We start from the raw sequence: 21,370 nt of genomic DNA on the forward strand, positions 1-21,370 counted from the left end.
CCCTTCTGTGATACTCTTAAAACTTTTGACACAGAGTGACCTTTGTCCTAGAGCTATTTTGATCAACTGCAGCTGGCAAGCCAGAAGGCTTCAGGAAGCCAATCAAAAGTAGTTTGGTCTCCCTGCCAGCCCTAGTTCCTCACCAGGAACCTGTTAGTCTCTTAACAGTTGCCAAAATATCACACTGCGGGACCAGGGTAATACAGAAGGTAAGGCAACTGCCTTGCTCACAACTGATCCAGGTTTGATCCCTGAGCCCCACAAGGAGAGATCCAAGAAGCCAAAATTAATCACGATGGGAGAGGTCATCCCCAGTATGTCTTAAATTATCATATCAATTCCCAAAGTATACTAGCCACAATTCAGTGCTATCTTCCAATGTACCAGAATGTGGTCAAATTTTTAAAATGCCGATTTTAGCAGAATTTACAGCAAGATATCTTATGGAACGGTCAACAAAATGGATTCTCCCGAAGATCTGCCCAGCGAAAAAGTGTTCAAAAAAGCATTGCATAACTGTTGTTATACCTACAATTTAAAAAAGTAACTTGCAATGTGATATAAGTTTTACAAACTCATCTGAAGGTTTCTAAAGATAATCTTAAAAAAATATTTTTAAAACTGTACAAAGTCTTGCACCACAGTCATTTACTAACAAATCATAACTTAGTAGAAGCTTTTATTTTCGCATCACATCCGTTCGTTCTTAAAAAGCCAAGGAGGGGCCCTAGAAAACACAGCTAGCCCTAGTTCCACATCTGAGCACAAGGCCAGGAATAAGCCCTAAGCACTGTGGGGTACGGCCCAAATACAAACACTGAAGAAAACAACGATCCAATTTGGAAGGGTTCTTTCTCTCATTGAGCTGACACCAGGCAATAGCCCAGCATAGCTATTGCTTAGGGCTTTATAACCGAGAGTAACCCCTGGGAGAGCTATGAGTGAGTGGGAGATCCTATGTGGTATTGGGGACTCAAACTGCGACGAAGGATGAAAAATGAAGTAAAATGAAGGATGGAAGGTCAGCAGCCAGACTCCTGCTACCTCTCTCTTGCCCTAGTTTACACTTTATCCCTGATACACAGATATATATTATCAGAAGCCTACCTCACAAGTGGTAAATCATGTGACATACATGTTCAAGGAACTGGATCTATGTCACCTCGCCCACAGTGCCCCAACCAGTTACCAGTGACGTCCTGGTGACTACTGACCCCATACCACCAGGTCCCAGGTATGTAGGCACCGCCTCCCATCATCAAAGGCCTCAAACCATGGCACTAGTGAACCTGGCACTAGCAATTTTGCAACGCTGCTGTTTCCTTGTTTATGCTTTCAGAGTAGTGTTTAATAAGTAAGATTAGAATTAGGCTGCTACCATGACAACCACAAGTTTGCCAACTTCCCAAGAACTATCAGGAGACAGCAGAACTCTGAAGTGTGGTCTCCCAATCAAACACCTTCAGTTGGACTGTTTAATTCTGTGATGCATCCCATGTACTCAGCACTCTGCCAGTCTCCTCACGTATGTTCACTTGATTTCTTTAGTTCAGCCCATTTTATTATATATGCTCAGGTTACAAACTTTATTAAAATAGTTACCTATAGGTAAAATAGAATTAAGCAGAATTCAAATGCAAAATTTCCAGCTCTTTCCCCCAAAATACCAGAACTGAAAACCCAGAAATTCCCTTAGGATCCTTCACTTTGTCTCTATTTCGTTAATAAAGGTAAAGGCCCTCCCGTTGATCGTCGATTTGCTCGAGCGGGCCCAGTAACGTCTCCATTGGAGACTTTGTTGTTACTGTGTCTGGCATATCGAATACTCTCGGTAGCTTGCCGGGCTCTCCGAGAGGGGCGGAGGAATCGAACTCGGGTCGGCCATGTTGGCCGCTTGTAAGGCGAACGCCCTACCCGCTGTGCTATCGCTCCATAAAATTATCAATAACTGCTACTAATCCTATTGCTATTTCTTACAAAGCACTAACGCTACAATTAAGCATAAATTAACACTGATCAGGACTAAAATTCACTCTCCTCTGACTTCAAAGAGCCATCCCAAGTTTTTGTTCATCCATTCTTCTCAAATCTTATGCTTCCTACTCTAAAATTGCTTTTTTTTTGTTGAAGGGGAGTGGGGGGCACGAGGGACCCATACCCAGCTGTGCTCAGGATTTACTCCTGGTGGTGCTCAGGGGACTATCTGGGTCACTGGGATCTTTCTGGAAACATATGCCCTGGGTGACTCCTGGTAACCCCACTTTCTGTCATCAGGTAAGTAAATGACTCACTGCTCCTAGTTTCCTTACCTATAAGATGGAAATATTAGAATATTCCTGCACCATACAGGACTGATGAGTAGTAAATGAGAGGATTCATGGAAAGTACTACAAAATACAGTAATTCTGTTTTTTGAATGTTTATCAGTTACTTGAGAAACAGGTATGTAATGATTTACAGTATGGGCCCACAGGTATATTCACCCCTATCAATCAATCAGTATCAATAAAGAAGAATCAAATAAAATTTTATCCTCTCAAGGGCCAGAGTGACAGTACCCTATCCTAGGAGTGATAGCTGAGCTCCACCAGGCGTGGTCCAAAAGCAAATTTTCACCCCCTCAGTGTTTTAATACTTCTTAATAGCTCAAATACACTGCAACAGTAAATAGGGAACAACAGAGTTGAAAGTGACCCAGAAGGGATCAAAGTGTCAGGTAGAGTGTTGTATGTGGTCAACTGAGGTTTGTCCCTGGTACCCCATATTGTTCCCCAAGTCACACCAGGAGTAAGCCCTGAGCACAGAAGGAGTAAGTCCTAAGAACTGCTGAATATGGCCCCAAAGACCCCCAAAAAAAATCCCCAAAACCCATTAAAAAAAGTTAAGTGACAGAAGAAAATTAATGCCTTCAAAGTCACACAAACCTGATCTCCAAATTCTAATTCTGACATGTAGGAGATTTGTTGCCGAGCAAGTTACTTTACATGCTAAATACAGACTCAGTACCTACTGCAAAGCACCATTAAAAATTGTACGCAAATCATGCATATTTTGCATATAACTTTTCATATGTAAAATCCCTGGCACTTTGAATAGATGTGTTTTTTCCCAAGTTAGTATAAAATCAACAAAAGGAATTATGGTTTGGAGCCGAACTAAGAGCTCTTAGTAGTACTAATGTGTTGTATGTTAAGCATTGACAAGAGTACTACTAGCTAACACTATTTTAAAAACTTTTCAATAACCAAAGTTCCAGTCACAGTAAACTCTGGATTTCAACATTTTTATGAAGGCTCAAAGAAGAAAAAACTTAAGTCCTGCATTATTCTAAATAAACAAAATACTTTAGTAATCTTAAAGAGAATCATAAATCAGTTCTAATAAGATGAAGATTCAAATCCCCAAAAATCTTGGGGGGCTATGTATGTATTGGAGGGGTGGAGGTGGCATTCAAATATGCCCAGATACCAAACGTCTTTCTCTGATCTGTTTTCTCATTTTGCTTTGGGACTGTTGTTCTCGAACATTAGTTCTTTCTACTCCATTTAGCTCACTCCCAGAGCAGTGTGTATTACTTAAGAGGTACTCCATTTGTGTAGCAAACTCATTAAAGGTTATTAAATATTGTATGTGAATGAAAATTAGTTTCACAACAGTACCTTTGTTCTAGTTCAGTTGTTTCCATATATCAAGAATCCCGGGGCTGGGAAAACAGCTCAAAGCTGAAGCACACACTCTGGCATGTGAGCGGGACCTATGAATTTAATCCCTGGCAGTGCATGGCACCACAAGCACTGGGTCAGTACTATTCCCAAAACCAGATCATAGGGGCGGGGGTGGGGGAGGAAAGAGTGGCAATACTCCAAAAAGAACAGGCTCTCCGACAAAGAAGCACACCAGCCACCCACAACTACAAGAACTTTGCAAATGATGGTTACAAGTTTGATGCCCCATCTTAGAATTAAGAAACACCAGAAGTAACACATGTTACATGGGCACTGAAAGATTACAAATTGATTCTAATCGAAGACAGATTCCTTAACTGCTCCAAAAGAATTAAACATGCTTCCAAGTATATAATGTAAAACAGATACAGACTTTAATAACTGAAGACTTTAATACCTTACACTGGAAAACAACGTGTAACCACCTTGAAAAGTCAAGAGCAAGAGAAATTAAAAAAAAAAAAAAAAAAAAAGGATTTTCCCATAAACTTACTTGCTAATTTGGCTTGTAATCCAGAAGGTCCAGGTTTTGATGTCTCTGACTTAGAAGACCCTGGAAGAGACAGTTTTGTTTTAGGAAGGCTAACTTTAGGGCTGAAGCGAGCAGCCCAATCGAATTTTGAAGAGCCACCAGTTTTACTCTGTTCCTTTTCCCTGCTACTTCTTCTGGGACTGGGACTGGACGCCGAACGAGAACGCCTGGCCTTGTTCTGGTCTTTGCCCTGCTTCACCCTGGCACCTGGTGGTACAGTGGAGGAGGCCGAGGCTACAGTAGAAGAGGAGGAGGAAGTCGAGGCAGCAGAAGAAGAATCGGTGATGGTGCTACACCCAGCTTTGGCTGAGGCGGCTGATTTTGAAGCCAGCTTGGTAGGTTTTGCAGATTTCTCTTCGGCACCAGTTGATTCAGACACAGAACCACTCTTTATACAAGAACTCTCGGTCCTCTTTCTTTTCTGGCTTCGTGAACCACCAGCAGCCCCACTCTTTCTGGTGTAAGCCTTGCTTGTTGATGGCAATTGTGCAGATTTCAGTTGTTGCTCTTGCTCTAAATGTCTCTTCTTTGACTTACTATGCGGCTTACTCGTTTCTGACGGAGACTCAGTATGCTGAAGTGCTTTGGGTTTTTTCGCAGAGCTAGGAGAATTGGTCCTGTTGTAGTCTGGACTAGCACTGCGTTTCACTCCTCGAGAATTGTCTTTCTTAGGCACCTGCCCCGTTTTTTGCCTTTCTGAAGTATTGGCTCTGTCTGGATCCTCTGGTTGTGGAACTATAACAGCAGATGATGAACTGCAGCTTCTAAGAGGTTAGATAAAAAGAGAGTTAATATCAGCCTGACACCACTTAACCACAGTATAATGTTTAACTTTTCAAATCCTTGATACTGTGCTTTTCTAACAAGCCCACATTTTCCTGATTAAGTCCAGTACTAAATAAACCTAGGTTTCCAAAAGATTCAAAACTGAAGAAATTAAAATACCTGGCATGACTTAAATGGTAAAAATCAGAAAACTGGGTTAATTCTTTAACCTACAGTTTCCTGAAACTAACACTCCTAATCACAAAAGAATTGTGATTACAAGGATAAGGATGCTTACCAGTTTAAACTAGGATATGCGATATTCTAGTAACAAATACAATTGCTCTGTCAAAGCTTTAAATGAGCATTTACATAGGCACTTCTAGAATGGTAAAATTTCATGTAGTACCATCAAATCTTCCATTGTATTTTCATTCCAGAGACTGATTATCAATCAGATCTTAAAAACACAACTAATGGCTCTTACAATAAAAAATTAAAGAAAATGGTAAAAATAGAATTGCAGGTGTCTATGATTTATAGTTTAATAGGTGAAATGCAAGCTCTCTGAGCAAATAAAAAATTTTCATTGCTGGGCATGTTGCACTGAACTTCACTGCAAAGTAGTGAAATTACAAGTTATATTCAGAATAACAAAAATACATTATCATAACATTCTGGGACCAGCTGGTAAGTCTTACTATTAGGCAATGATTAATATGCAAATATTGTGCCTTGAAAATGTATAAGCAATGTGAAGATTTACCTTTTAGAAAGGTGTCCCCTTGACAGTTCAGAAGTAGTATTAGACTGCACTTTGGGTGCCTTAGAATTAGATTTTCTACTCTCAGGAGGGCTATATCCCTTATGTTTTGCCTGCCCTAAATGTGACCTGTCAGCAGAAAATCAAAACAGAAGTCTATCAGGAAAACGAGATGCAAATACAATACTGAAAGTGAAATACTTTGATTAAATTTTTAATAGCCACTCACTTCTTCATTACTGAAGCTACCCTTAACCCAAAGTTTTCCATAATTAGCATTTTCCATCAAATAATCTGATGAAAGAAACAGTCTCTTAGAACCCAAATTCAATCAGTTCCCAACGTTTTGGGGTTTTTTTGTGGGGAAGGGGGGCTTAAGCCACACCCAGCGATGCTTAAGAGGTTCCTCTTGGCTCTGCACTCAGGAATCACTGCCTGGTGGGCTCACAGGACCTTATGGGATGCTGGACATAAACCTGAGTCAGCCGCATACAAGGCCAGAGGTCCACCTATTTTTTTGGTTGTTGTTAACAGTTGTCCAAATTGCGCAACATTATCACTCTTGCTTAAAGAAAATAAATCAGAGATTTTAATGCAAATATTCATATATGTTGCTTTTGCAAGAAGCAAATCCTGACATTAGATTTAAATATTACTTTAATAATGTGACGATAGCAAATTTTATTCTGAAGTTATGAACACAGAGATACTGAATCCTGATTTCTACCTTATAATTTGAGTTCTATGGAGGACACAGATAAAAATCAATTCTGATCTTATAAAGAATCATTAAAAGCACTAAATAGCAAATGAACATGAAATCAAGACTTATTTGCTAGGAATTCAAAGGACTAATTAGAATTAAGTGTACCAAGATCAAAGTCTCAGAGAATGAGAATTTACCACTCACTCTTCCAAACATAAGGATCAAAAAATTCTGTAATTGATACATAGCAGGGTTATATTCATAATGAATCAAATCCTTATGCCAGGACTATTCTAGGATCAATCTTGAGGGTCATGAAATTTTTTAGACTGTTAATTTTTTTTAACCTATAATAATGGTGTTATGAGGTAGCTGCATTAGATTTAGGCAATAGAAAGAATAAAAATATACACAGTAGCATATACCTAGAAAAGCTGGTGGGTATGGGCTAATATATGCCACTTATTCTAATAATAAAGCTTCATTAATACTAAAATTACTTTCTTTTTAGAAAAAAAGTCCGCACTCTCATTTTGAACTCCTTAAAGGAACTCAGAAAGGTGGTATAAGGTCAACGTGAGCTCAGTTGTGTTTCTGCTAAGTTCTGGGCCTCAATTTCTGAAATGTTTACTTTTTGTGGTCTAATATTGAGTTAGCCTGATAAATTCTTTAATTCATTACAGGTGTTTGGAAGTGGGGAAAAGGCAGCAGTAGGTTTAGGTGAATGTTTAGTCAGGGGTAAATGTAGACCAGAAAACAGGCTTCTGAAGACAGAGCTGCTGCCTCTATAGCAGCACCAATATTGGGTATGATGAACAATTGACGAACTGTTTCTTTCCACCCCATTTTTGACACTTTTGACATTCTCACTGAAAACTGGTTAAAAGCATGTTTGTTTAGGGCTGGGAACAAGTGTAATGGACTTTCTGCAACACGGTCCTCCAAGCACTGCACCGAGAGTAGGCCCTGAAGTTGGCTGGGTGGGTATGGGCTAAAATCTGGAAGTAAGGTCAAGTTTCAATGTAAAACTGTGATGAATTATCCTTCTACTACCTGTTAGGCAAAAATTTAGTATACTTTCTGTGGAGGGTAATAAAAAGGTAAGGCCCTCCCGTTGATCGTCGATTTGCTTGAGCGGGCCCAGTAACGTCTCCATTGGAGACTTTGTTGTTACTGTGTCTGGCATATCGAATACTCTCGGTAGCTTGCCGGGCTCTCCGAGAGGGGCGGAGGAATCGAACTCGGGTCGGCCATGTTGGCCGCGTGTAAGGCGAACTCCCTACCCGCTGTGCTATCGCTCCTAAATGTGGGTAATACTTACTGTGTCACAAAAGTAGGAATAAACACTATGTAAACAAATGGGCCTGACTGTTCCAGTCAAACTTGTACCTCACAAACTAGGCAGGGTTGACCTGATGCATGTGTGGAAGGTTCTCAACCTGTGGCTTATGGCAAAAATGGGCACTCAGATGTTATCAGGATCATAAACTAACAATGAGGCTCCCAAGAGGGGCTCTATTTTATTATTCCCAGACATTAGTAATGCTCAGAATAATGCAAATTAACGCTCCACAAAATGTCCTGTCTGAAATATGGGACATTTTATTCAGAGATTAAGTATTTAGGTCTCCATATTTTGCTCATTTTACCAACACCTTATCAGACATTTAATGAACATTTTTACTTACAAGCATAATTTTTGAGGCTCAGTAAAATCTATATCCACCGTAAATCAAATTTGCAAAAATAACAGTGGAATTAACGACAATCTCTTTAAAACAGCACCAGAATGACCCATTCAAGAAACTGTAGCCTAAAGATAAGTAAACGGGTTGGAAAGTAGGTAATCGGGAGTTTTTAGTTCAAAGTCAGTAATCGGGAGTTTTTAGTTCATACTCAGTATTCCTTTAAAAAGTTTCTAAAAACTGTAATTAAAAAAAAAGGACGCAAAAACTTTTGTTCTGTCAAAATTACCCACTAAAAATAAGTGGGTTAATAGTAAAAATAAGATTTGGCACAGAAAAAAAAAAATACACCTGATTTTTTGTAAAGACATCAACTTTATGATAAAGATTATATGTACACTAACATTCGCACAAATAATCCTAACCGGCTCACTTTTGGAGTCTTACTCTACTTTTTCAAGTAAGAAAAAATGTTTTAAAACACTATCTTTCAGCCACAGATACATTATGAGCACAACCCAAGGACTCTTCTTACAAACGTGAATTGCGGGTGGGAGCAGCTGTGACACACCTGGAGATGCTCAGGGTCTGTTCTCAAGAGCAAATGCAGAACTGGGGCCCCAGGCAAGGCAAGCACTTAACCCCATACTGTATCTCCAGCTCAGGAGTAAACATTGTGAGTTTTCCAAAGGCAGCAACACTGCTTACAAAGTGTGGTACAAAGGCACTGTATTTCTTTAAATCGCCTCAGCGTTAACTTTCAGGTTTTTCATATAATCTACTGATTATCAAAGTTCCCTTTTGAATATTAAGGCCTGTTTCTATTTCTATTACTATGTATTATTCTACACAGTAGTAACAGCAGGGAATGAAAATGCCTATGAACCAACTATTTCCACATCAAATTGACATCACTTCCTATTTACCAAATGCATGTGGGTTAACTCATACTGAGCAAACTGGTTGTGGCAGAACAATGAAATTAATTATGCTGTGTCCTTTTCAAGATTAACTTGAAAGCAAGTCTCAAATGCTTCTTGTTGACTATTAGAGGTAAATTGCAGTGACTTGTCCTTTTCTAGCTAGTTACATTTACTACCGCCACCGTTCAGTAAAACCTTTGGGCAGTCAAGAGGATTAAAGACCAAACATCTCTAATCCAGATAATTTAATAAATCAAGTCTTTTATGAAAAAGCACTTTCTATAATAAGAAAACAAGAACAATGACTAGTTGCAGGGAGTAAATTTCTTGCACTGCAGGTCTTGAATTTTGAAACTAGGTTTCTCCATCAGGCATATTCAAAACACAGTCATGCACATATTAGCAAATATAAATGATTCAAAGCTTAATTAGAACTCCAGACTTAGACTTACAGAGATAAAAATTTTATACTTTTATCTTCCCAAAACTAAAATGCCTTATTTACAACACTACAAAATACATGTTTCACGGGCCAGAGAGATAGATAATGGGTAAGATGTTTGCCTCACACACAGCCGTCCTAGGCTCAATTCTCTGTTTGCCTAATATCCCCTAAGACCTCTTGGAGTGACCCTCGGGCAAAAAAAGCCAGGAGTAAGCCCCCAAAATCGAAACAGTAGAATACATGTATTAAATTAACCACCAATTTACAATGATTAACGTGGAAAATTCACTTCAAACATTTTATCAGCTACAAAAAAGTTGGTGGGGGTGTTTCTGAGCCCACCCAGAGGTATTCAGGGGATACTCCTGCTGGTGCACTCAGGCAGTGCTCAGGGGAGCGGATGTAGTATCAGGGATCAAATGGGTTGGCTGCATCTTGTAAGGCAAGCAAGTTCATGATCTCTCAGGCCCTCTTTCAATGACAACTTCACTAATTATCTTTGTACAATTTGTGTTTCTATATTTCAATTGCAAAACAGAAGTTGCTTATCTAACCAATAGTCCTATTTTTAATTGTGAAAAAATGCCAGTCCAAAGAACTCTATCTTCTAAAGCAATGATCTTAACTTTCAGAATTCTCCCTCTAAGGAATATTCTGCAACTGTATGTTGAAAACAGGAGAGCAAGGTACTGGTTATTTAACAAATGTACAGGAAACAGATGCTAGCACAGCTGAAAAGATAGTAACAATGGGCATATGCCTTCCCAACATCAGACCAGGGGTTTGATCCTGGCACCGCATTTAGTCCCACAAGCCCTCCAAGAGTGATCTCTGAGCACAACGCCAATAGGAATAAGCTCTGACCACTGGATATGGTCCCGAAAGAAAGAAAAAAAAAAAAACAGATACAGATACCAGGCCAGAGAGACAGCACAACTGGCAAGGTTCTGGCTGAGCAAGTGGTTGGTTGAACTAGGTTCAGGTCTTGTGTGCAGAGCCATGAATAAGGCCGAGTACAGCAGGTTTTGCCCAGAAAACAAAACCCCAAGAAATAGATAATGGGATACAATAGAAGATTATCCAGGACACTATACTTCAGATATCCTAGATAAGATAGGAGCAAGGCTGGCCAGATAGCACCCCTCCTGCTAAGGCATTCGCCTCAGATGCAGCAGACCCTGCTTCAACCCCTGCACCACAAGTCTCCTGAGCAGAGCCAGAAACAGGCCATAAGCAGGCAGGTGTGGCCCAAATACATCCCGTGTGGCCACTCCAAAAGGTTATCAGGACCTAACAAACACCTGAAATCTGGCCATTACGTATGTAAAAATATTTGTAACTTCTCAGTTTAGATTTGCTTTGCATATGTAGCCTCTGAATATATTAAAACTTCCAAGAGAGTATGGAAATCAGCAATCACACAGTATTTTGGAAGTCTGAAATACAAATGTGGCTTATAGCTTGAGTCTACTGTTACAGCTGTCATATTTATTAAATCAAATAAAGATGCAATCATCTGAATACCATGTTCATGTACCCAAGCTTTTATCTAGTAAGGTTTAGGTACCAATAGTACATACAGTGATGCTGCCAAACTGCCAGTACTTCATGTATCCAATCCAAGACACTTAAAGAGATATCACAACAAATGTTACATTATTTAATACATAGTAAAGACTGGGAACAATAGCATCCATAAAGCTGAGAAACAAACGACTTCTCTTAATAGACTTAAGTAAGTCAACTTAAATGCTTCTCAAGTCAGGAAAACACACAGGTTGGTTCCTGCCCTCTATCAAAGAGGTCAGAGTCTCACAAAACCCATCTTCTCTTTACTACAAAGTTTTCAACAAAGAGAGCGCTCCTTCTCACAAAATAGTACAGGCTTTACAGCCAGTCACTAGTACCATGCGGTAAAGGATGGATACCTGAGGAAAAAGATGATCCTGGTCAAACACAGAGTACAGGCAAAGGCAGCGATAGAAAAGTAAGACACCACACACAGCAAGCAACAGGGCTTTTCCCAAGCACATGAAGTCTGGGCATTTCAGTCTCCCTAAATCCCCAAACCTGCTATCCTTAGGGGCTCAGTCAGTGGTCAGAGTAAAAACACCTAGATACTCAGCTATGAAATTTCTCCTGTTCATGGAGGTATTTCTGACCCGAATTGAATCCAGCTCAAAATAAATGACTCAATGCTTTAGAGATGGTATTTAAATGGGATGAAAGAAAGGAAAATGTGATTTTTTTAAAAATCTTCTGGAATGAAGCCCTCCTGGCTTTTCTTTTGCTTTCCCCGTGATTCCCCTAACCTGCCACCCCCCAAAAGCTTCTCATGATACTCAAACCTGCTGCTGAATTACTGAAGCGTTTGTATATACTTATTTTTGTAGTCACAAGGATATCCTAAGAAGGCATTCTGAGACTGGTTTAGTGATATGAAGATCCTGGGAGTGTACAGGGGTCAAGTGGCCGACCCCTATTCGATCCCCAGTACCACATACAGTTCTCTAAACACTACAAAGCATGATTGCTCAGCAGTCAGAAGGATCACTGGGCTGAACCAACTGTCCACCCCACTCCTAAAAAACTAAAGCAATAGTGAAACACCTAATCCCCTCCATATAGAAGAAAGAAACCAAGAGAGAATACTCGGTAAAAGGAATTACCTCAGTTTCTAATATGCTTATGATATGAATTTAGACAAAAGGTTCACATTTGTTGATTAAAACAAGGAATACAACTAAAGAAGAATATAAAGTATCTAAGCTACTTACTGCCTTAGTCAACAAAGAACAAAGGGTACTGTTAAGAGTCAAACATGCGTAACCTAAAGTAGCTGCTGCTACTGTTCTGACCAAGGACACCAGGCACTGTTATCACAACCCTGGGCAATCTTTCCCTCCGCCCAGGCAGACAGGACAAACTAGCCTTTCTTCTCTGCATTTCCAGACAGCACTAACAAATAGAAGTGTAAGAAACTGGAGAAATAGTACAGCGAATACGACGCTTGCCATGTGCACGGCCAACCTAAATGCAAACCCAGCAGTAAGCCTTGACCACTGCCAGGTGTGGCCCAAACCAAACCAAACCAAATAAAAAAAATTTAAGCACGTGCTTGGCTCTGTGCCTAAAACTCAAGTGTTACCTAAAACAGTAAGATTCACTAGGATTCAAAGGAGCAAGTTACAAGTTAACCTGGCTAACTCTAGAATGAATTATTTTTCAAAAGTGATTTCAGGGGCTGGAGTGATAGCACGGCGGGTAGGGCGCTTGCCTTGCACGCAGCCGACCTGGGTTCGACTCCCAGCATCCCATAGGGTTCCCCAAGCACTGCCAGGAGTAATTCCTAAGTGCAGACCCAAGAGTAATACCCCTGAGCATGGCTGGGTGTGACTCAAAGAGCCAAAGAAAAAAAAAGTGATTTCAAATAAGTTTCAGAAATGTGTTCATTTGTCTAGCCATGCTATACCCATGTGAAAACCTGGACTAAATCCTCGGCACACAACACTGCCCCTGGAGCAAAAAAAAAAAAAGGAAAATTGTTTTCGAACAGCGAGGAGAAACAATGGAGTTACTTTCCTATCACACCAGTCTCCTCTTGATATCCCCGCCCTAGGGCCGAGCACAAGGCTGTCATGCATGTACAGGACAGGACCCAGCCATCGATACCTGCAGGGCCTTTCTTACGCACAGGGTACAGCCCTGTTGTCCCTATCAGCATCAAGAAACCCCCAAAACACACACACACACACACACACACACACACACACACACACACACTGAACTCCCGTGGCTCATCTATTTGCTCCAGCGGGCCCAGTAACGTCTCCATTTTGATACTTGTTGTTACTGTGTTTGGCATATCGAATTCATCACGGGGAGGGCGAGATACTCTCAGTAGCTCTCCGAGCAGGGTGGAACAATTGAACCCGGCTCAGCTGTCCAAAACATAACCCAAAATATATTGCCCCCATAGTTCATGAAGTTTGAACTTCCATCTGCCTAAGGGACAAAAGGATCCCAAAAGAAACAAAACTTTAAAAAGCACCTAAGCTAGCTAATTGGGTACAAGAATAAAGAGAATACATCAAGCCCAAGCATACATCATACTGTATAGAATTTGGGGAAGCAACATAAACGAACAAGAATAAAAATTTCCCCACAACCTCTTGCTCCTGTAAGAGTACCTGAGTTCTGAGTATGTAGAAGTCCTGAGCAGAACCCTTGGTAGTGATGGTTCCCCAAGTACCTCCAAGAGAACTAGGAGAAGCCAGCTATGCCCCTCCCCCTCAAACCCAAAGAATAAAGATGGGAGTCTATGGATTACCCCAGCGAATGATTAATACTCATCTCCAATACCATCAGTCAAAAATCCTGACTGGAGAACTGGGAGAACTGGGAGAAATTATTCCATAACTGGAGGTTACTGTTTCAAGAAGAGCACTAACAATTTGAATGGGTAAAACAGTCAGTTCTCTACACAGTGGTACAATGAGAGATCAGTAACTCATACAAAAGTATTAATACATTCACAACCCAAAGTATTCTCATTGAAGTCTCACAACTTATATCACTTTTCAATGTTATTAAAGCTACTGATACAGAAACACCAATAATATCAGTGTGATTTTCCCTAATCAAATTTGGCAAAATAATGGAAAACTGGTTATTAAAAGAGAAAGAGAGAGCGCGCAAATTTTTTTTTGATAATGGGTAATTGTGGGGGAAAAATTATTTGAAAACAGCTGACCATAACTAACTCCTTGGTACCAAGCCTAAAATACGGACCTCAACAGTAGAGTGAATGCTTTCCATGAGAGATCCTTGGCACCAAAACAAAAACCAGATAGCTGAAAAGAATTACAGAACCTTTTGGCCTATCAACTTCATTCCAGGAAACCTATCTTTGAGATATCTAAAATGCAAACATTGAAACAAAACATTTCAATTAAGCAACCACTGCAAGGTAATCATAGAAAACACTGCTCGCTCTCTCTGTTCTCTCCTCTCTGTTAATTTGTGTTTTAAAAACATAGGATCAAAATATGAGAAGAGTTATCTTTGGGATGTTTTTTTCTGTGCTTTTCTGTAACCCATCCTTCTGAAACATTTTAAAATTAAAAATACTAATCTAATTCTATGTAATTATTGCTAGCATTGAAAAATCTGACAAAGAGAGGGGCCAAGAGAGATAGGACAGCGGGTAGGCACATGGCCACCCAAGTTTCATCCCCAGGACCCCTTGTGGTGCCCTGAGCACCACCAGGAATAACCATCAGGAGTGCAGAGTCAGAAACAACCCCTGCACACAGCAGAATGTGGCTCATAAAACCAAAAAACCAAGCCAAACCAAACCACCTGACAGTGTAAAACAAAAAGCCAAGTCATAAAGATTTCACAACTGGTCATCATACTCAGTACTTCATAATGATTAAAACTTCACAGACGAAAAAAATTAATGAATGGGGAGGATGGACTTGGATTCAAGCATTTCCTTAAACCACTACCACTGCCACTGCCCTCCCGTTGTTCATCAATTTGCTCGAGCGGGCCCAGTAACGTCTCCATCATGAGACTTGTTACTCTGTTTGGCATATTGAATACGTCACGGGTAGCTTGCCAGGCTTTGACGTAACAAATGATAAATTATATAGTTAAGTGTAAAAAACAGAACCAAGGGAGAAAGCTTATTGGGGTGGAGAAGGCAAAGGAAGAAAAGCTAATAAATTCCATTCTCTTTTCTAACTTCATAAATTACAAACCATACAAGTAATAAAATTAGACTACTGTTTCTAATTAAACAGTCATCTCTAAATTTTAGAAGATGACAGACACATACAAGCTCTTAAATGAAAATGGCTACTATATGGGAAAAAACTCTACAGACATTATAGAAACTCACTTTAACCAAAGGAATCTTGTCTTCCAGACTTTTCTAGAAAATGATATACCATAGTAAGATATGAAAAATGGACAATGTCCAAAGCCATCAGTAGAAGTATATGGCTAATTTAAAAAAAAAAGGATAAAGTGGTTAAATCTTTCTGAAAGATGATTTCTCAATACTGAAAAATATCTTAAGTACTGCCAGTAACTTGGTAAAATCAAAATCACAGTCAAATGTAATGGACATAACAATGTAATTTATATCAAAGAACAGATAAAGGAGAGGAACTAGAATTTAAATTTTATTTATTTGTGGGCTGGAATGATAGCACAGCAGTAGGGCGTTTGCCTTGTGTGCAGCCAGTCCGGCCAAGCCAGGTTCGATTCCTCCACCCCTCTTGGACGGCCTGGCAAGCTACCGAGAGTATCTCGCCCACACGGCAAAGCCTGGCAAGTTCCCCGTGACGTATTTAATATGCCAAACACAGTAACAACAAGTCTGACAACGGAGACATTACTGGGCCTGCAGGAGCAAATCGATGAACAACAGGAGGACAGTGTGACAGTGTGTTTCTTTTACAACTGGCAGAGCACTAGCCTTATTCTCAACTGACCTGGGTTCGATTCCTACATTCCACATGATCCTGGTTCCTCAGCACTACTTGTATGGTCAAGTCCAAAAATAGGTAATTTTTATAAGTGTCTTTTGTTTTTTTTAAGTGACCTTGGGTCAGGGATGTAGCTTAAGCTCAGCAATACAGCACTGTCTTGCGTATGTGAGAGATCCTGGGTTTAATCTGCTATGTGCATGACTGAGCACACGCGTGCGTGCACACACACACATCCCCCTTCATTCAAGGGGTAGGGAGGTGTGGTCTCAGGAAGAAAGCAACACAGAGAACGCAACATAAATTAGGAAAAAAAGAACAGTGGGTCAAAACAATGAACTGTTATGTGGGTATAACTGAGTTCTGAAGAGAAAGACGTAACACTTTTGATGAAGCATTTCAAGCTCTCTCTACATCCTTCTGCATCCTTCATCATATGGATCAAGTGGTTTGTGCAGTAACTAACAATGAAAAAACGGACTCTTGAAGAGTTAAGAGCTAAGACATCAGATAGTAACTACATACTGAATAGAGCTGAATAAGACAAAAAGAAAAAGCATGTAGGGAAAAACAATACATGTGTCACAGGTTTTGCGAGTCTCAACTAAACGACTATGCTTTAAACTTAAAACACTCAATGCTGCTGTGCTTATTTAAATGCCTTTCTTGCCATTATCTGAATCACCATCAATATGAACACCTATGTATTAAGACCAAGGTGAGGATGGGGAGATAGAGCAGGAAAGGCACCTGCCTTGCATATACAGGCACAGAGGCCTGGACCCTCGTTCAAATGCCCAGTACTGCATATCGTCCCTGATCAGAGCCAGGAACAGCCCCTGAATACTGCCAAGGATGGCCTGAACACTCCCTATACCACTCCTCCACCCCCAAAAGCGGCAATTTTAGGAGACAAGGGTCACAAAAACTGCATTTTACTTAGAAATTCTAACAGGAATCAGGAAGAGAGAACCAAGGTTAAAATTCTTCTCTCCCAATTAGTCCCAAACCTTACTTAGAGACTAGATCTTAGCAGTTACATCTTAGGTAATACAACTAAAGAGCCTTGAATCTGATTAAAAGATAGCTTCCAATTCTGAGATTCATTCAAGCTATCTAAGGCAGAATAAAATCCAGGAGCAAACATCTACTACTCTGCATTCTTGGTTAGTCTTATAAGATTTGGGGGCTCAAGTCCTACATTACTCTATCCTGAAAATTATATTCATCCACATAAAAGTAACAAAAATCTATATATTCAAAGTTATTTCTAAATTATATTATTGTAGTCATACAATTGTTATTTAAAAATTTAGTGCTATGTTTGGGGCTGGAGCAATAGCACAGCGGGTAGGGCGTTTGCCTTGCACACGAATGACTCAGGTTCGATTCCCAGCATCCCATATGGTCCCCCAAGCACCGCCAGGAGTGATTCCTGAGTGCAAAGCCAGGAGTAACCCCTGAGCATCGCTGGATGTAACCCAAAAAGCAAAAAAAAAAAAAATTAGTGCTATTTTTGAACAAATCTTGATGAATGACACAAGAGAATAAGTTTTTCTGGGGCTGTATTTTTAAAAAAAAATAAAAGTTGAAAATTTGAGTGCTAAAACGGGGCTAAGCAATTCAATCAGCCTAATCAATGGCTAAATAAACAGCAATACTCCTACATTAAAATAAATAAAATGGGGTTAAGGTGAAGCAAAGGAGATATGAAAGCTACCAAATCCCTAAATACACTTTACACTGCAGTCTTTGGAATGTGCTAACACATTTTAAGATTCTTTTTCTTTCCTTCACAATTGATGAGTGTTAAACACAAGAACTGCAACAGAAGACTTAGCAGTCTACAAATCTAAGTGAGTTCCATCTTTACTGCAAATTCATCATTTCAATCAATGTCTCTCAAGCACTATTCACTACTTTCATTTGTCACCCACTCATATTTTAAGCACACAATACAGCATTTTTTTAATACAGCACTAACATAAAAAAGAGAATGCTGCTGCTGAAACAGCACTCTGGACTTTAGGAGCAAAATGCTATGACTGCCCAAAATGTTTGTTAATCATGTCACCTACGCATGATTTTGTTTAACACCTCAGCTGTTCTGAAGGTGTAAATGACATGTCCAAATACATGCACATGCATATTATATACACATACACGCAGGAAGTAAGACAAAGAAGAAATAATCCAATGTAACCAGTGATTACTTGTGGAATTGTGGAGTGATACTTTTTCTTTATATTTCTCCTGTAGTTCTGAAATTCTCTAAAATAAATACATAATATTTCTTTAACGGGGGATAGTTTTTATTAGCAGCATACGTTAAGTGTGGCTGCTCAACAGAATAATCTCAATGTAAAAAAGCAGAAAACAGCTTCAGAACAACTCTGTAATAAGCATTCTGTTTAACATACAATGATGAAGTTATTCTATGAAAAGGGTACTCCCCTTTCTGACTAAGAAACCTGAGTTTTCCTGAAAGATTTATCAATGGACACAGGTAGTAGTTAATGGCAGGGTTAATGCCAACTAAGCAGTCTTAGTCCAAAGCCCACAAGACTTATGTAAGCGCCTCACGTCAAGAATGGGCTCCCATTAATTTTTTTATGACACTTAAAAACTTAACAATACAGAGATGGTATTGCCTCAGAATGCTAAATTTAACCACTGTTTATTACAGTGGTAAACATGAGTGGGCCACAGATTAGAATAAGTCCTTGCAAGTTTCGTGTTTTACAAATAAAATAGCTAAAAGCACACTTAGAATTTCACATGCAAGAGAATACACCTGATCTCTCATGCTACTTCCTGTATGACTCCAATTTAAAGACTAGCTGTACGTTAGACTGACAAAAGGATGAGAATTGATGTCTAAACAAGTTAGACTGCCCCAGCAGCCAGGTTGTCAAATTAAGATGAGGAAAAAACGCAAAAGCTACCATCAAAATTTAAGACAAATGAAACTTCTGATCAAAAAGGACCACAAATGGCAAAAAAGTACTGTTGTGCAGTAGGTGCTGAGGTAGTGCAGAGAAAGGGCGAATAACAGGGCACTCCAATAACTAGCTAACCATCCTTAGATTCAATTTTTGATGTTCATGACAGAACTACTTTTTTAAGCCTCACATATCTGGGGCAAAATTAAGGACTGCTCTCAATGCCAGTCCTGCTTCTTGGCTCCAAAAAAGTGAGGAGAAAATGTAGTCATTTGTTGAAAACCATTCGGTCTTGGACTTAAAATGTTTTATTCCAATCTCTTTTCAAGTTATCATTAAGTACCTACCTTCCTCCTATTGAGTCGTCTTGTGGCTGGGCCCCGGCGGTGTTCCTCTGTGAACGTCGCAGTGACCCCCCTGGATTGTTATTAGGCCGGTTGGACATTGGCACCTCTCTCTTGAAGGGACATACCCTTTCTAGACACTACCATTCACTAAAAGGAGAAAAACAAACAAAAACAAGAAAAAAAAATCAGATGTACATGGTGCAGAAAAGAATGAAAGACAACAAAGATGTCGTGCAACTGTTTGACTGTCCAGCCTCCACCCATGCTGCATTGCTTTAAAACTGTGAGGTCTGATGATGTGTTACATGACGACACCATATACCAAACCGAGGGCACATGGTCGGAAACTCAGAACACAAAACAGACTTCACGCGGACACCCACAAATACCTAATCAGGAACAAAAACAAGAACACCAGACCATGTGTAGAAACCTGTCTTGACATGCACTTTCCTGGTAGCTCTAGGTTGAAAAGGGCATTGCCCGTTCCTGAACAAACCACAGCACTTCAGGTCCCTCAGCCATAGAATGAAAGACAATAAATGAAGATGTCTAGATCACAGTACTGCTGTAAGTAATGAAATAATACAAACTGTCAACCGATAAAATACAGTAAACTAAGCAACGGTTTCAGATCTCCCAGATTTCATCAACTATGCTACCAGTCTGTATAACTTTGATTGAGAAACAATCTTTATATTTCGTTTACCTCTACAAAAAATAAGAGGTACTACCGACCTCACAGTGGCTAGCACAGAAATTATAAATAAACTTCAATTTTAACAATTTAGCTCAAAACACAGCTCTGAAATGAATCTGAACTTTCTGTAAGAAATGTATTATAGAGAAAAATGGCGATACTAAAAATCAGACCACCAACATTAATGTTATAGAAGAAATTGTGATTTATATAAATTCGTTGTTTGTTTGTTTGAAGGAAAACCACCCAGCAGTGCACAGGGGTCACGCCTGGTGGGATCTAAGATGTCCTAGATGAGGTGCATATCCATGAGGCATCTCCGAGGTGCCACACACACATCAAAGTCAGGTGAATCACGAGCAGGGCAATCGCCTTACCCACTGGACTATCTCTCCAAGCCATTTTCCTCTTTTCTCCATCTTCCCCCAGTGATGCTGGAAGCTACCAGGGCTATGCCCTGATACACTCAGGCAGCCAGGCAGTGCTGCAGACTTAACTCAGGGCCTGTGCACACACTCCAGGCCTCTGAGCTATCTTTCCTGTCTCTCTTTTTGGAGTTTAAGCTTCCACTCATTTTTAAGTATACTGCTATTGATGGGAAGAAAACAGAATGATCATGGAATTACAGAAAAATGATTCTAAAGAGAATGCAAATTAGCAAAAACTAAACTTACTGCTGGAACAGACCACCAACATTAATATTATAGAAGAAATTGTGATGTATATAAATTTGTTGTTTTTGTTTGTTTGTTTAAGAAAAAAACCACCCACAGTGCAGAGGGATCACTCCTGGTGGGATCTAAGGTGTCCTAGATGAGGTGCCATCTTAAGAGATTCTGTGTATTCTGACGAACTACCTTTTGAGTTATATGATGACCCAATTCATAAGAAAGGGGTTGTTTCTATGACACATAGCCATATAATCATTTAATTATACTAAAATAAATTCCGTGGCTGAGATAGCTCAACAGGCTGTGTACAGGATTTGAGTGCAGGAGGCCCTGACTGGATCCCTGGGTAAGTCCCAGTACTTTAGGAATGACCTTGGCATCAAAAGGTGGGGCCCTACAACAAAACACTAATCAGAAAATTCAAGTCACTACATAGTAATAATTTTGGAAAAAGGAAATATTAAAGTAGAAAGAGGACAGTTAAGATTACTAGTACTGATACAGAAAACTCTCTCCCTAAGATACATGGAAGAGAAACAGAATTAAACTCCCTTCTGTTTGTATGCATATCCATTCAAATGTGCATGCGAAGAGCTTCTGTATCTTTATAAAATAAAGTGCAGTACTGGAGCTAAACTGTCTCTGGTCAAGTTCAAGTTTCCATTAAGT

General features: G+C 39.8%; 1 protein-coding gene across 13 annotated transcripts in view; it reads right to left on the reverse strand.

The window, feature by feature from the left end:
* TRIP12 (thyroid hormone receptor interactor 12) overlaps positions 1–21,370 on the reverse strand; it is a 142,401-nt gene that overhangs the window by 86,189 nt on the left and 34,842 nt on the right. For 6 of the 13 annotated variants that reach the window (XM_056121996.1, XM_056121980.1, XM_056121965.1 and 3 more), the window contains exons 2-4: positions 19,331–19,477; positions 5,789–5,914; positions 4,219–5,021 (exon numbers count right to left, since the gene is read on the reverse strand). In XM_056121996.1, coding sequence (XP_055977971.1) covers positions 4,219–5,021; positions 5,789–5,914; positions 19,331–19,428 — 1,027 coding nt within the window. In that variant the 5' untranslated portion in view covers positions 19,429–19,477. The remainder of the gene's footprint in view (positions 1–4,218; positions 5,022–5,788; positions 5,915–19,330; positions 19,478–21,370) is intronic. The other 7 variants (XM_056122040.1, XM_056122046.1, XM_056122035.1 and 4 more) reach the window with 2 other exon arrangements.

This window comes from Sorex fumeus, unplaced genomic scaffold (genome assembly GCF_029834395.1).
Source record: "Sorex fumeus unplaced genomic scaffold, SorFum_2.1 ptg000005l, whole genome shotgun sequence".
Lineage (NCBI taxonomy): Eukaryota > Metazoa > Chordata > Mammalia > Eulipotyphla > Soricidae > Sorex > Sorex fumeus.